The 15,368-nt window shown below is 42.9% G+C and overlaps 1 protein-coding gene across 1 annotated transcript in view; it reads right to left on the bottom strand.

Annotated features, from left to right (window-relative positions):
- Nucleotides 1-14,894, bottom strand: part of LHFPL1 (LHFPL tetraspan subfamily member 1) — a 40,065-nt gene extending 25,171 nt beyond the window's left edge. The window contains exons 1-2 of the mRNA XM_081792361.1: nucleotides 14,513-14,894; nucleotides 4,382-4,480 (exon numbers count right to left, since the gene is read on the bottom strand). Coding sequence (XP_081648487.1) covers nucleotides 4,382-4,480; nucleotides 14,513-14,894 — 481 coding nt within the window. The remainder of the gene's footprint in view (nucleotides 1-4,381; nucleotides 4,481-14,512) is intronic.
- Between the last annotated feature and the right edge of the window lie 474 nt (nucleotides 14,895-15,368).

Here is a 15,368-nt window from a genome sequence, read left to right as displayed (position 1 = left end):
TGAGATCTTTGACTCCAAAGCTTATGATCTTTCAGTATACCAGGCTGCCTTTCAAGGAAAAAAAACAAAAGTCTGTACACTGGATACTGAGTGTACTTTTCTTGTATTTCATTCATCTATCCACACGGTATTTAAGGTATGCCGAAGGGGCTTCCCCACTACCAGAATGTCCAGAGCATTAATGCACTTTTATTTTTTAAATTTTTATTTCCTTTTTGAGAGAGAGACAGAGACAGAGTGTGAGAGGGGGGAGGGGCAGAGAGAGAGAGGGAGACACAGAATCTGAAGCAGGCTCCAGGCTCTGAGCTGTCAGCACAGAGCCCGACGCGGGGCTCAAACCCATGAGCCGTGAGATCATGACCTGAGCCGAAGTCGGGTGCTCAACCGACTGAGCCACCAAGGCACCCCAGAATCTCCAGAGTCTTAAACAAAAGTCTAAGGGGAAAAGCTGTACTTCTAGCATTGGCTTTTCCAAACCTTGGTATCCACAAGCTCAGTATTGCCAACATATCATAAAATATATTTTTTTTAATTCTACTACATGTTTTGCTGCTGCTCCTGGCACCTCTGTAACAAGGGAACAGCTGATAATACAGCTGACACCGTCATATATGTTTTGGCAGCTGACCAGAAAAGGGTCAAGAGTGGCACAGATGGTCTCTCCTTTTCAACATTAACCAGGTTTTTTTTTTTCAAACAGAAAAGTGCTAATATGGAGGCCTGTAATTGAAGAATATGGGCCCGAAATGTGGCTCATGGATGAGAGACACTTTGGTGATTGGAAGAATTAGAGAGGGTGATTCGAAAAAGGAACTGGGAGGGCTTGACTCAAGCAGGATTCAGCAATCCCTTTATCCCTAAGCATTTACAGAACTACACTATCCAGTGCACTGTGGACAGGGGAGCTAGAGTCCTTGGGGAGACATATGGTGCAGGAGAGAAGGGTAATAAAGGAGGGGAATGTAATGGAGAGAGAAACAATAATAAGATATTGAGTAAAAATTAAGAGAAAAATAATGATCCTGTGGTAAACACGATTGATGGCCGTCAACTTGAAACAAAGGCAGCCACACACAAAATTGCCCATTTGTGAACTAGCCCCTTGGGGTGGTGATTAGTGCAGAAAACTGCCAGATGACTATATGCAAATCATGTCTGCAATCTTTTACTTTGGCATTTTACATTAATCAAAGTAGCAACTCATTCTATGAAGCCAATGTTACCTCCATACCCAAATCCAACAAACACATCACAGGAAAGAAATCCATAGACCAATATTCCTAATGAACATAGATGCAAAAATCCTCAATAAAATACTAACAAACAAACCCAACAACATATAAAATGGATTATATACGCCATGACCAACTGTGATTTATCCCTGAAATGCGAGGTTCGCTTAACATATGAAAATCAATCAGTAAAAAAGTGATCATGTCAGTAAGTGAAGAAAAAGTATTTGACAAAATCCATCACACTTTCATGATTAATCCACTTAACATACTAGGAATAGATAAAAGAGAACTTTCTCAACCTAATAAAAGCCTTATGAAAAAAACCAATAGTTAACATCAATATTTAGTGGTGGAAAACTGGACCCTTTACCCCTAAGGTAAGGGGTAAGCCAATAATGTTTGCTCTCACCAGTTCTATTCAACATTGTTGTGGAGGTTCTAGGCAAGACAATTAGATAATGAAAAGAAATAAAAGACACCCAGATTGGAAAAGAAGAAGTAAAACTATCTCTATTCTCAGATGACAGGATCGTATATGTAGAAAATCCTAAGGACTCTACCAAAAAAAATCATTAAAATTAATAAAAGAGTTCAGCCAGCTTGATGGATACAAGGTCAATATAGAAAAACCACCTGTATTTCTATACACTTTAACAATGAACAATCCAAATATAAAATTAAGAAGACAATTCTATGTATAATATTATCAAAAACAATAAAATACTTCAGAACATATTTAATAAAAGAAGTGAGACTTGTATATTGAAAACTACAAAATCTCATTGAAAAAAATTAAAGATGATCTAACTCAGTGGAACATCATCTTGTGTTCTTGGATTGGAAAACTTAACATCGTGGAAGTAGCAATAGTCTCCGAACTGATGTACAGATTCAACACAATCTCTATCAAAATCCCAGCTGGCTGTTGTGCAGAAACTGACAAGCTGAATCTAAAATTTACATAGAAATGCAAGAGACCCAGAATAGCCCAAACAGTCTTCATGACCTTGGGTTTGGCAATATATTCTTAGATATGACACCAAAAGCACAAGAAACAAAAGAAAAATAGAGAAATGTGGGTTTCATCAAAATTAAATAACTTTGTACTTCAAAGGACATCATCAGTAAAGTAAAATATAACGCACAGAATGGGAAACTCGCAAATCATATATCTGAAAATGGTCTAGTGTCCAGAATACATAAAGAACTCTCACAACTCAACAACAATAACAAAAAAAGCAAATGACCCAGTTAAAAATTGGCAAATATTTTGAATAGACATTTCGCCAAGGAAGATATAGGAAGGATATGTCCAATCAGTAAATGAAAAGAAGCTCATCATCGTCAGTTATCAGGGAAATGCAAATTCAAATCACATTGAGATACCACTTCACACCCCCCGGGATAGCTATGACTTTTAAAAATGGAAAACAGGGGCACCTGGTTGTCTCAGTTGGTGAATCGTTGGACTTTGTCTCAGGTCATGATCTTCCAGTTCATGAGTTTTAGCCCTGTGTCGATCTCTGTGCTGACAGCTCAGGATTTGTGTCTCCCTCTCTCTCTCTGCCCCTCCCCTGCTCATGCTCTGTCTCTCTCTGTCTCTCTCTCAAAAATAAATAAACATTAAAAAATTAATGGAAAACAAGTAAACAAGTATTGGTGAAGATGCTGGGAAATTGGAACTCTTTCATATTGAAAAACAGAAGTACTGATACATGCTACAACATGGACGAACATGCTAAGTAAAAGAAGCTAGACGTAAAAACCACATATTATATGATTCCTTTTATATGAAATTTCCAGAATAGGCAAATCTATATTGAAAGTGGTTGCGGGGGGGCTCGATGCAGGGAGGAATGGGGAGTGACTACTTATGGGTAAGGGGTTTCTTTGGGGGGTTATGAAAATATTCTGGAATTAGATAGTGGTGATGATTGCACAAATTTGTGAATGTACTTAAAACCACTAATCGTACACTTTAAAATGGCAGACTTTATGGCATGTGGGTTGTATATCAATAAAGCCATTATTTTAAAAAGTAGAATTATATATCCAACAACCAAATAGGAGAAATGTACTAAATCTTTAACTGTCTCTATCCCAGCTAGCTGGAATAGTGGCTTGCTTCCTTTTTCTTCAGAACCCACCCCCAAATATGTACTCATTCCTTCACCTATGGCAAAATTATTATATTTGCCAGTCAGCTCAGCCCTGAGCCAGTAACACTAGACATTCCAGGGCCCACATTTGTCACACCTTCTATATAGCCCTTCCCTCATGCTATGCTTGTATAGTGAACAACTCCTTTCTCCAAAAATGAATCAGAGGAGACTCAAAAAACAGGCTGAGGCAACAGACAGAAAGGGAAGTATTGGAACGTAAGCTGTCGGGAATAGGTGACCTCATTATTCCAAAATCCTCTCCTACAATTGAGAATACTCAAAGAACCCTAGACATTTCCCCTTCTACTCTCTTCCACGATAGTATATTGGGAAAATACTTTGACGTCTTTCAATTAGAGTCTAATCTAGTCCCAATTCACATTAGTGAACTTGTCGTTCTCAGTGAGAATTGGCAGCCATAGAAGAGTCCAGAATTACTCCGCCACCCATTCTAATATTTGACAGCTCTTGCCATTAACGTACCACTAACAATGTAACAATGTGAGTAACAATTCCCAATATTTAATCTAGGTTCCTAATGCTTGATGTAAACCAGATTACCTCTCGTTATATCCTTCATAGAGAGTGAGAAGAGACAGTGTTGATTTATATTTGGAAATCAGTGCCTGGAAAGGAAAGAGTAATAGAAACTGGGATTTTTTTCAGAGAATGACAGATCATCAGTTTCTAAACATTTGAAATCCCCCTGTAGATAGGGCTTCCCCAAACTGGTCACAGGACTCTGGGTAAAAGCGCATAAAGGATGTAGAGAGACATAACCGAAAAAGAGAAATGTATGTCCCACCTTTGTGAGTTATCAAGGCCAAATGAATCTAGCCAAGCCACCACTCCCCACAAGCTAACATGATGACAGAGACTCAGGCAAGCACCATTAGCAAGAAGACTCCCCTCCAAGAAGTAAAGCACTTGCAAAACCAGGTTCCCAAAAGATCCATCACTGCCCTCCTGCCCAGACCACCTTACCTAACTGAAATTGATTGGAGACATTCCCACATGTTTGCATTATCTCCGGGCTATTCCATCCTAAGGGGTATAATGCACAGCCTGAGCTTATCAGCAACCCTGGAAAGAAAAGCATACACATAGGTAGAAAAAATGTAACAAGTCTTCTGTCACCCCAAATTTCTCTCTGGATTAGCTCAGCTCCAACTCTGCCTCTTGTTCCCAGAGTTTATCTTTCCCCTTTAACCTTAAATGTCTGTGACACTACCAGCTCAACAGGATTTCTTGGCCATGTCATAAGTAGTGAGCTGCAGTAGATAGTAGAGGGAACAACTTCTAAAGAAAAGGCAGTATTAGGAATTAAGACAGGCCGGTGTACTTTTCACAGGCAAAATGTTTTTGACAACGACCCACAAAGCTAACTTGGCCTCTCCAGTCGGACTCTTCTTCTATCTTGGTCTGATTTTCAAAAGACAACAATGTAGAGAATGTTACTCTTTCCTAAAACTCAGCCTTTTCTAAGAGTCAAATGGGTCCTTAATGGTTAAAAGTAGGTCATGGCTTCTATCACTTAGACTCAGCTGCCAGACTGATATCTACAGAAAGCATACACAATGGGTAGGCTTCTCCTGGTGAGGAGGGCACCACACTCCTTCTTCCAGAAATACTGTCTCATTCTGAGCAATCGTTCCAGCTTTATGCTAAGCATCTCTCCTTTATTTGACTTCTGATACCTTCCGCTGTGCCCCCCATCTTCACATCCATTTTGTTTAGGTTATTTGGTCACTCCAGAGAAACGATGGGATCTTAGCAATAACCTTACTCTTCTGACCAGAGATACAAATCTGGGTCTGCTTGCTGATACTTCCTTCTAAGGAAACTACATCATCCTCAGCTCTTCCTTACTGCCCAGGTTTACATTTTATAACCTATGACCTCTTCCTCCCTCATGTCATTGGCTGCTCAATGATGGGTGACCTCATATCCTGGCATGAAGACATCAGCTGGGCCTGATTCTTCCTTCTGGACATTTTAATCCAGAAACAGAGATGCTGAGGGAGTTAGCAGATGGGGCAAAGGTTAGGGAAGAAACACCAAGAGGTAGAACCAAGTGTGTGTCAAGCTGAAGCCAAGTTCAATCCAGAGTTATGAATAGACATCAACTCTGGGTAGGCTGAGCAAACTGATTCCTAGAGAGAGAGAGAATACAGCGGCATGAAGCAGACACGCCATGGCGAAGAACTCCACACTTCCCCTGAAAGAGCTAGAGAAAAATCCAGTCCTTCCCAATGGCTTTCCAGTTCCACTTTCCTTGTATTATAATCAACTCCCTTTTTAGTGAGAGAGCTCAAGTGAGGCTCTTCTACTTCCACCCAAGAGAGCCTAATTACAAGAACACTATACCTGGGTGCCACACCAAAGGTTATGGGAAGGTCATGTGCCAGAAATATACATGCAGAGACTAATAACACAGAACCTCCACGGAGCAGGGCTTTGATCAATGATGAATGAATGGCATATTTATAGGTTCCAGAGCTCTAGGGCTCGGCTGGACAGTGAAAGGCAGGCTACTCCAGGGACTGCTGGCCTCCCCTGCACCTCCCTTTCCCCGCTGAGGAAGATTCCACGTACACGCTGAGAAGCTAATAAGTCCACTCTGCCTTAAGATGAATCCTTTCGGAAGAAGACCACAAAGTACTCTAAGCTTGTCTGCAACATGGCAGCCAGCTTTTCTTAATATTCAATGAGTCCAGAGAAAAAGATGAGGTAGCAAGAAGAGTTTAAATAGGAAAACTGAGATAACTTTCTAACAGTAAGAGAGGGTTTGGAAACTAAAAGAATGACCAATTAAGGTTAGAAATTCTCTTCAGTGGAATGCTTAAAATTAGAAGGCATTCTTATCTGTCTCGTAGTCGTAAAGGAAATGAAACTGGTCACTCAAAGGTCTTCCTAAGCTCTGGAATTTATCCAGTAGCAATGGAACAACACTCCTATTTGTTTAGGGATTCCTTCATCGTGTTCGTTTGTTTTTACCACAGATGAACTGAAATCCTATGATATGAAGAGGTATCAGCCAGAATATGGAGCTCAGAGTGTGCACAATGGGTTAAAGACAAAATGGGAAACGAATCCTAAGCCTTTTCCTGCTCCTGCTACTTATCCTTTGAGAGAAGAGTTACTAAAAAGTGAGCTTTTCCACATAAACTAGGAAGAAAAGAACACACGTTTATGAAAGAACAGCAGTTCAGCTTTCTAACCTCCACCTTCAAAGCCCTGGGACTGTCATGAGCTCTAGTGCTGGCCGAGTGTCTGTCTTGCCATGGCTGAAGAGGGTGGAACTTCTTCAGCCCTCTCTTGTTCCTCAGACCTTACCGTGGTGAGAAGCTTAGGTCAGGAACTATCTTCTCCAGGAAGCCTTTCTCACAATCCCCCAGGTGCCCCGCCCCCAGCCTAAGTTAACATTTTCCTCCCCTCTGTTCCCACAGCACCTTGTGCTTACTCCTGTGACTGAAATATCCTGTGATATATATCTTTTACAACTGATTGTGGTCTGCTTCCCTCACTAAAGTGTGTGTTCCTTCTGGAGGGTATGATGCTAAGTGAAATAAGTCAGTCAGAGAAAGACAGACGTCATATGTTCTCGCTCATAGGTGGAATTTGAGAAACTTAACAGGAGACCATGAGGGAAGGGAAGGAAAGGAAAAATAGTTACAAACTGAGAGGGAGTCAGACCATAAGAGACTCTTAAATACAGAAAACAAACTGGGGGTTGCTGGGGGTGCAGGGGAAGGCGAAAATGGGTGATGGACATTGAGGAGGGCACTTGTTGGGATGAGCACTGGGTGTTGTATGTAAGTGATGAACCATGGGAATCTACTCCCAATGAATGTATTCTTAATAAAATGTTTTGAGAAAAAAAAAAGTGTGTGTTCCTTGAAGGGAGGGGCCTTATTTATCTTCGACTATGTACCCTTGGTACCTGGTACATAATAAGTGCGCAATAAATGCATCTGTTTCAGAGTATGCTCTGGGTACCTAACAGACAGCTTACTTTGCCCACACTACCCAAGGGGGAAGCCTTCTGAAGGGATCTTCTTAGCATGGATGGGAGATCATCCTAGACACCTAGTACAGCTATAGAATCCTAGAGAGGGAAAGGCCTCTGGAGATTACCTACTCTAATCCGTCCCCATTACAGATGTGGATATTGAGACTCAGAGAGGGACAGTGATTTACCTATAGTCACATAGCCAGTTACTGGAAACACTTTTTCTCACTAATCAGAGAGATCATCAACCCTTAGAAGCTCTGTCCTTCTATCCAGAAATGACTGCCTTTTGACAACAATATCTCTAGCAAGCACTAGGAATCTTATAGGCATTAGATCCAGAGAGATGGTACAACACAATGGCTTCAGAGAACAATACTGGATTATATATACTTGAAAGTTATTAAGAGACTAGATCTTAGATGTTTTCACCACACACACACACACACAAGGAATGAAATGAGGTGATAGATTGTTATCTAACCTTATTGTGGTAATCATTTCACAATATGTATGTGTATGAAATCACATTTTACACCTCAAACTTACAGTGTCCTATGTCCGTTATATTTTAAGAAGCTGGAAAAAAAGAGAGAGAATGGATTCTCTAGTCAGTCTAGATCTAAGTTCAAATTTCAGCTCTGCCACCTAGAGGCTGTGTGACTTTCGGCAAGTTACTTAATCTCTCTGTGCAGTTATCTCATCTTTAAAATGAGAATAGTACTCTATCCTATAGGGCTGCTTCAAAAAGTAATACTCATAAAGTACCTAGCATATAGAAAGTGCTCAATAAAAAATATTATTATTAAACAGCAGCCTCCCCCTATGACTCCTCTCTCAACTTCTCACATATGATATTCTCTGTGCTAATTTCTTTCTCACCTCTTTGTCCTCATAAGAAAAACCAGTTGAAAAGTCAAAAACTGAATAGGGCTCGATTCAAAAGCTGCCTGGTTGGAGTTGTTATCTTGCAATTTTTTGCAGGCACCAAGCCAGAGACTAGAAATCTCGGCCAGGCATGTGTTCTGCCCCAGTGCATGTGGCCCCATACTCTGCCCAACCAGCCTTCCTACTCTTCCTATCCTCTGTCCTCCCTCCTGCCTTTTAAATGATGAACACAGCATATTCAGCATATTCCTGGGCTGCTCTGATGGCAGAAAAAACTAGTTTAATGTTTAATTATTTTTGAGAGAGAGAGAGAGAGTGGGGTAGAGTCAGAGAGGGAGGGAGACACAGAATCCAGAGCAGGCTCCAGGCTCTGAGCTGTCAACACAGAGCCCAACACGGGGCTCGAACTCACAAACTGTGAGATCATGACCTGGGCTGAAGTCAGATGCTTAACCGACTGAGCCACCCAGGTGCCCCAGAAAAAAACTAGTTTAAATCCCAACTCCAGCCCTGTGTGAGATCTAGCCCCGGCTCCCACTTCTGTATGTGTTATTGCTAACTCCTGGTTTTGTCTAACCAGATACGTCCCTTGGAAAAGTCTGCCCCAACTGCTTCTGTTCAGCTGGGTACTTTCTTATTCTCACCTGTCTCTAGAAAGGATCTTATACTTTTTCCTGCCAAGAAGGAAGTTCCTTATATTTCCTTCTCAACTATTTCTTCTTTGTTTAGCTCTCACTGAAAATAGAGAACAATTCACAAGCATCTTGCATATGTACACACAGGGGAATGTGAGAGTATGTTCTCATCCTTACTTCCCTACTATACAGTGACCAGTGGGCTGCTATCTTGTTTCCCTTCTTTGACTGTTCTTTCCACAAGAATCCCCTATCCCAAAATATACCAAATATCCTCCCCTAACTTTGTTGCTATAGTCTGAATTCCCTTCTCTGACCAAGCAGAGGCCTGGAGTTGAACACTTTCTTCAGCCCTTGTGGCAGGCAACCTCAACACCAATACAAACCCTCAGACTCGCTCACCGTCTCGGACAGAACGTGGAACCCTTCTTGCAGCTACATCCCAGCTACACTCAACCTTCCCTTGATGACAGAATGACTACTTTCCCATACCCCAACAGTCATATAACCTCCTTCTAACTGCACATTCTCCATTAGGCAGATGCCTAACCTTCGTCTCTGGGCAGAGAAAGTCCCATCCCTGGGTGTTACCAATCCCCTTTGCTACCCCTTCCGCCATCCACAAGCGCAGATATTGAGTATGCAGCCATTTTGTGGCACTCTCCACCCCATCCCCAAATATCTGTCCAAATATGGTTATTAGGTAGTTTGAATTTACCACCTGAGCAGAAGTCCAGTTCTCAAACGTACTAGAAAATGTATAAATCTGCCCTCTAGCTATAATCTTAGCTTTCCCTTCCCGGGGAGCTCCTCACTCAACTCTCTAATTCATTTGACCCCATATTCTCTCTTGGAGTTATAAGAAAGTTTACTTCTGCAAGAAATATTTAAGGTAGATCAGGGGAGACTTCACATAGAGGCTACATTTGACCTGAACTTGGAGAAAGAGGCAGATGTTTACAGGCAGAGATGGAAGAAAAGGGAGTTCTAGGAAAAAGCAACATTATGAACAACACTGAGCAGAGGTTCTCAAATGTTGGTGTGTACGAATGAAAGATCATAGCTACCTCTGCTGTAGGAACAAGGGAATACGATTGGGATATGAAGGAGACTATAATTGTATCGGTAACATATTTCTTAAGCTGACCGGTGCATACATCTCAACTATTTTATACTATATTGTCAAGAATAGATCAGTCTAAGGAGACTGTGTAAAATACAGAGTATAAGGCATCAGTTCTGATTCAGTAGGCTTAGAATGGCACTAACAAGCACCCCAGGTAATTCTTATACAAACGGTTCATGGGCCTCTCTAAAAAAACACTGTGATAGCATTTCATCTTCAAGAGGAAAAGGACAAATCAGTAGCACCGGTGCATAAGGCCCAGGGCTGAGAGTCAGGAGCCCTGACCCATATTCTCCGTTCTGCTCCAATTTGGTACCTAAGTATTTGCTAGTAGGTTAACTTCTTTAAATACTATTTTCCCCAGCAGAAAGCCACTTTTATCCTCGTTCATCATGGTAAGGATAAACTAAATGATGCCTGGTGAAACTTGAGGGATTTTTCCAGGAAATGCATGGTTTACAGGGAAGATAATGGGGTTTTTTTGTTTGTTTTTGTTTTGTTTTTGACTTTGTTTTTGTTTTGTTTTATTTTTAGAAAAAGAGCCCCCTTTCCTTGATTCAAGTTCTCAGTGATCTGTCTCTAGTGGCAATTTTCACTGAGCTCGAAGCATGTAACATTAGGACCTTACGTGGAAAGAAACACTGGTGCCTGTCTGGGTACGTTGAATTTTATCTCCTTAACCAAAAAAAAAAAAAAAAAAAAAATGTCCAGAGTGGTGGTTCTCACTTGCGTTGGGAAAAAGGAACACAGCATACACATCAGAGTCACTGGGGAGATTTTTCAAAACATGCAGACGTCCACCTGTTGCTATGTAAATCAGAATGGGAAAAAGGTTGAGAGAGTTGGGGAGTCCACATATTTTTAAGCCCTCCAGGTGATCTTGATACATTCCCTGCTCGAGAAAGATTCTTGGCCTCCCTCATGTAACCCGATCCAAGATCTTATACTTTTTCCTGCCAAGAAGTTCCTTATATTTGCTTCTCAACTATTTCTTCTTTGTTTAGCTCGCACTGAAGATAGAGAACAATTCACAAGCATCTTGCATATGTATACACAGGGGAATGTGAATAATGACCTTGTTCTCAGGGACTGGGGGCCAGCTGTTTGGAAAGCCCAGCATCCCCAGGGTTGAAATAATCTCCTGGCCAGATGTTTCCTTCACCGGTTGGAGCAGGGCATGAAGGTCCCAGTGGAAGGCTCCCTGGACCCTAGGCTTGTCCAGCTGGATCAGCTGCAGGTGGAGCAAATGGGACCCAAGGGCCCCATCAGGTCACCTTGCTAAGTCTGACTCAGGCCAGCAGCTCTTTATTTCTTCCTGTCTCTCCCACTTCCCACTGTTCATCTCTGTGGGCAGCTGCCAAACTGGGGAACACGAGTCAGGCAGGGGGGAGGGAGTAGTTCTTAATGGATACTCCATCTCTTCAGTGGTTTGGGGTCTGGCAGAGATCAACCAGACCTAAAACAAATTGGCTCCACCCCCCTGCTGTATTTCGGTTAATGCACTAGCTGCCGAGAAGCAGGCAGGCCTGGAACAACAAAATCAATTCCCCTCAGCTGAACAGCAAGCTTAAACTTAACCCCCACAGCTCTTTCTCTTGTGTCTTTTATCCATGGTGCTAAACGTGCTGTTCAGGCTTGGCTTCCTGACACTGACAGAGCATACCTCCGAGGGGTCAGATACAAGATCTCTGGAGACCCTTGGGTGATGGTCATGTGCCAAGGGGCTCCTAGGAAATATGATGCATCCAAGCAGTCTTCACCATTCCCTCACATCTGATGTAACCTTGACAGGTGCCGGCTTTTAAAAAGGAGGTACAAATGACTCTTATTTGGCTGGTGTTACAGATGGGAGAGCTGTGGAAATTTAGCCATCTGTCCAGTATCATTCACTTATCCAGGGATAAACCTTGAACCACCATACCTTGGGTCTTGACTCCTATGACTACTGTCAAACGGCATTTTATTTTTGAACTTTAAAGGCCCTCACCCAGGTATAAATACTGTGACCATATGCCTATGAGCAAGGGTCAATGGGGAATCATTCTATATGAGGAACCACATAAGAGGAAAATAGTACTAATGTTTTGCTTCCTATGTATGACACCTGCCACTCAGCCAAAGTTCTTCCCCACTCAGTCCATGAGTGTATTGTAAAATTCCATCACCTACCCACATACCTCCTCAAGAATTTCCTCTGAGTTTCTAAACCTCGGAAGTGGGATCAACTAAAATATATCATATGGAGAAACATAAGGGTTTTTGTAAAAGTCTCAGTCAAGCCCAAGTAAGCTGGGAGTAGGAGCCACTGTTAATAATGCTTGGACTCTGGTGGAAGCTGTTGTTACTTGCCTTCTGATTCCTACCAATTAGCCCCTCTCACCCTCTGCTGGCAACTCTTAGAAATTCAAGTGAGGCTAAGCTGTCACTCTCAAATCAGAATAGAAAAGGACTCAGGGTGCTAACGTCCCCTGGGGGAAACAAAAAGGATAAGATGTGAAGGAACCCAGCTCTCACGTGTTCAACTTATCCTAAGATACGCTAGACACTGCCATAGCTGTGTATTCATTCTTCTACAGTTACTGAAGACCTGGTCTGTGCCAGGCACCGAACTGGGCCCTGAGAATATAAATATAAGTTGTAAAGACCGTCCCTTTCTCCCGCCAGCTAAGTGTTATTTTCTGAAATAACGTGTCCATAAAAGTGCTGAGCTATCTATAGCATGTCCAAGAATTCAGGTGAAAAGTGAGCCTATTTAAGGTTTATTTGTGATACCCATAGAGCCCCCAAAGGGAGACAAAGTCATTGGCTTAGACCAGCCTTAGTAACTGGTTCTGTACCATGGTTTTCAAGGGGGAAGAAAGGAGCTAGTCTAATGACTTTCAATGTGGCCAGAAAACCATTAGTAGATAAAGAATGGAAAATTTCAGGAGTGAGGGAGACTAGAATGTCAATTCACATTTAAAACTTTTACAGTGAGTCTGAAGAAAGAGGGAACCAGAAAATATCACCTTAACTGGAACAACATAAAGAAACTGGCAATTTTCATAAGCAGGTCAAGAAACCATGATGCGTTAGTTCAGGGTTTCTCGACCTTGGCATGATTGTCATTTTGTGCCGGATACTTCTTTGTTGTTGGAAATTGGAAGCTGTCATGTTTTTATGCCTTGTGGGATATTTAACATCATCCCACATCTTTATCCACTGGATGTCAATAGCACACTCCCCAAGTTGTGATAATCAAAAGTGTCTCAAAGAGATTACCAAACGTCCAGGGCAGGGCGGGAATAGCTCCTGTTGAGAAACAATGTCTTTGTTCACCACTATTCTCTTACTCCAAGGCCATCTCAATACAGTCATTAGAGAGAATAAAGAAATTTAGCATCTGCGCCATCTTGCCAATGAACACATTCAAGGAAGGAAGGGAGGTGAGCATACTAGAGGTCACTGTCACTTGCCCAGCCACTGGGCAACTTAGCGTAAGAGCCAGAAGTGGGAACCAAGTTTCTTGGCTCCATTCACACACATTGTGCTGCTAATGGAGATGATAATGATGATGACTTGAATAATGATTCTAAAACTTCATGAACAACAACCACAAACTTCAGCAAGATGTTCTACCAGCACTTTTTCCCAGTGCCCCATTTACGTATAAAATATAACACATACATTTGCCTGTCTACACTTGCCTTTTCTTCTCGCAAAGTTCAAATTAAACTGCCCCCATCGCCTTCCCGCAGTCTGCCATATTTGCATTTTGCTCTTTCCTGGCCCATCTGCACACTACCAGCACCCCAGGTCTTCAGCACTAAATTTAGAGGGAGACTGAATGAGGGGAAAAATGAGTAGGGTGGGTCAGGGCCATAGGAAATTGGGATAGACTGTTAACAGCTACCAGATAGGGCTAGCCTTAGATATAGGGCAAATAAGCAGGGACCTACAGTCTGTCTGGTACCTAGCATTTCACTTTTAGAGCTATATTCCTTTGGTGAAGGCTGTACATTAAACTTGTCAGTAATTAGCACTTGCGTGTACATGTTTATCAGATCATTGCCCTTTGAGATCACTACCAGAGATCAAGGCTCTCGGAGATCAAGTGTATTTAGAGTATATGTTGCTGCCCCTGGAAAGCGGACCTGGATAAAAGTCTTCAATGGGCACTGCTCAGGCAGAAGAAGGTGATGAAAATGGAGGCTAAAAAAAAAAAAAAAAAACGAAAAACAAAAAACCCAGATACCAACTTTGCTACCAACCCGTTTTGCTGTGAGTAAAACTCTGCTATAGATTGCACTCTGGGGAGTCCTGGGCTGGGTGTTTCAAAGGAGTCCACATTCATAGCGTTCGGGTTGGATAAACAGGAGGGGCTGAGAGTGGATTTCCCCGTAAGGCAACACGTCCCACCCCCACCCCCACCGCCAAGCTCCACAACCTGCCCAGCCCCGGTGACACAGTCTTACCTCCCACGAACTGTGCTGCTCCCATGCAACGTCCCATCATTCTGGAGATGAGCCCCTCCATGCAGCAGCCCAGGACAGCAGCCAGTGCCACGAGGAGCAGCAGAGCACAGCCGGCACCTGTCACCACTGTGCACATCTGCCAGGCCAGGCTTGGGATGGCACTGAAGCTGGCATAGCGCCCACACTCTTCCACCATGATCAGACTGTGCCCCTCTCCCCGCACGGGGTAGTTGCACCTCCGGAATGTGCTGAATGACACTGGCTTCCCCAGCTGGGATCCAAAGAGCCAGTAAGGCAGGAAGTAACTGGTAGAACTGGCCACAGCAGTACCAAGGGACAGGAAGGCCCAGAGGGTCCCCACCAGGGTCAGGCTGCTCCTCATGGTCCCAGGTTTCTCTGCAGGGATGGGGAGATGAGTTGGGTCATAGCACCAAATGCAGAAAGTTAGCAAGCAGGCCAGTTTCATCTGGCTGGCCAGTCCTAGGGCTCGTTTATGTACCACTTGGCCTTTGCTTCTGGATAAAATTATTCTCCTCAGGACCGTTTAGGTCCTTCTGGGATTCTGCTTTCCAGCATTTTCCCCATCTTCCCTTCCCTCCACCTGATTCAGATTTCTGTGGTCTCTAGGCTGCAATGGAAGAGCCATAGAACTGAACTGGTGGCTGCTCCGGCAGCTCGAATGCAGCCTGATCAGACAGCTTTCAACTCTTGACGTCTAGCATGAAGCAAGTGGCAGGAGGGAAGGCTGAATGAAACCAAGGCTGCCCAGAGAATCCTCAGCTTCCGGTGGAATGGCTTTACTGGCCTGGAGGCCTGGAAGGAGATGGTATCTCAAGAGGGTCAGGAAGCAAGTTGT

The sequence above is a fragment of the Panthera onca genome, chromosome X, assembly GCF_046562875.1.
Source record: "Panthera onca isolate mPanOnc1 chromosome X, mPanOnc1 haplotype 2, whole genome shotgun sequence".
Classification (NCBI taxonomy): domain Eukaryota; kingdom Metazoa; phylum Chordata; class Mammalia; order Carnivora; family Felidae; genus Panthera; species Panthera onca.
The sequence above is the reverse complement of the archived record's forward strand: the minus strand, read 5'-3'. Positions and strand labels throughout refer to the sequence as shown.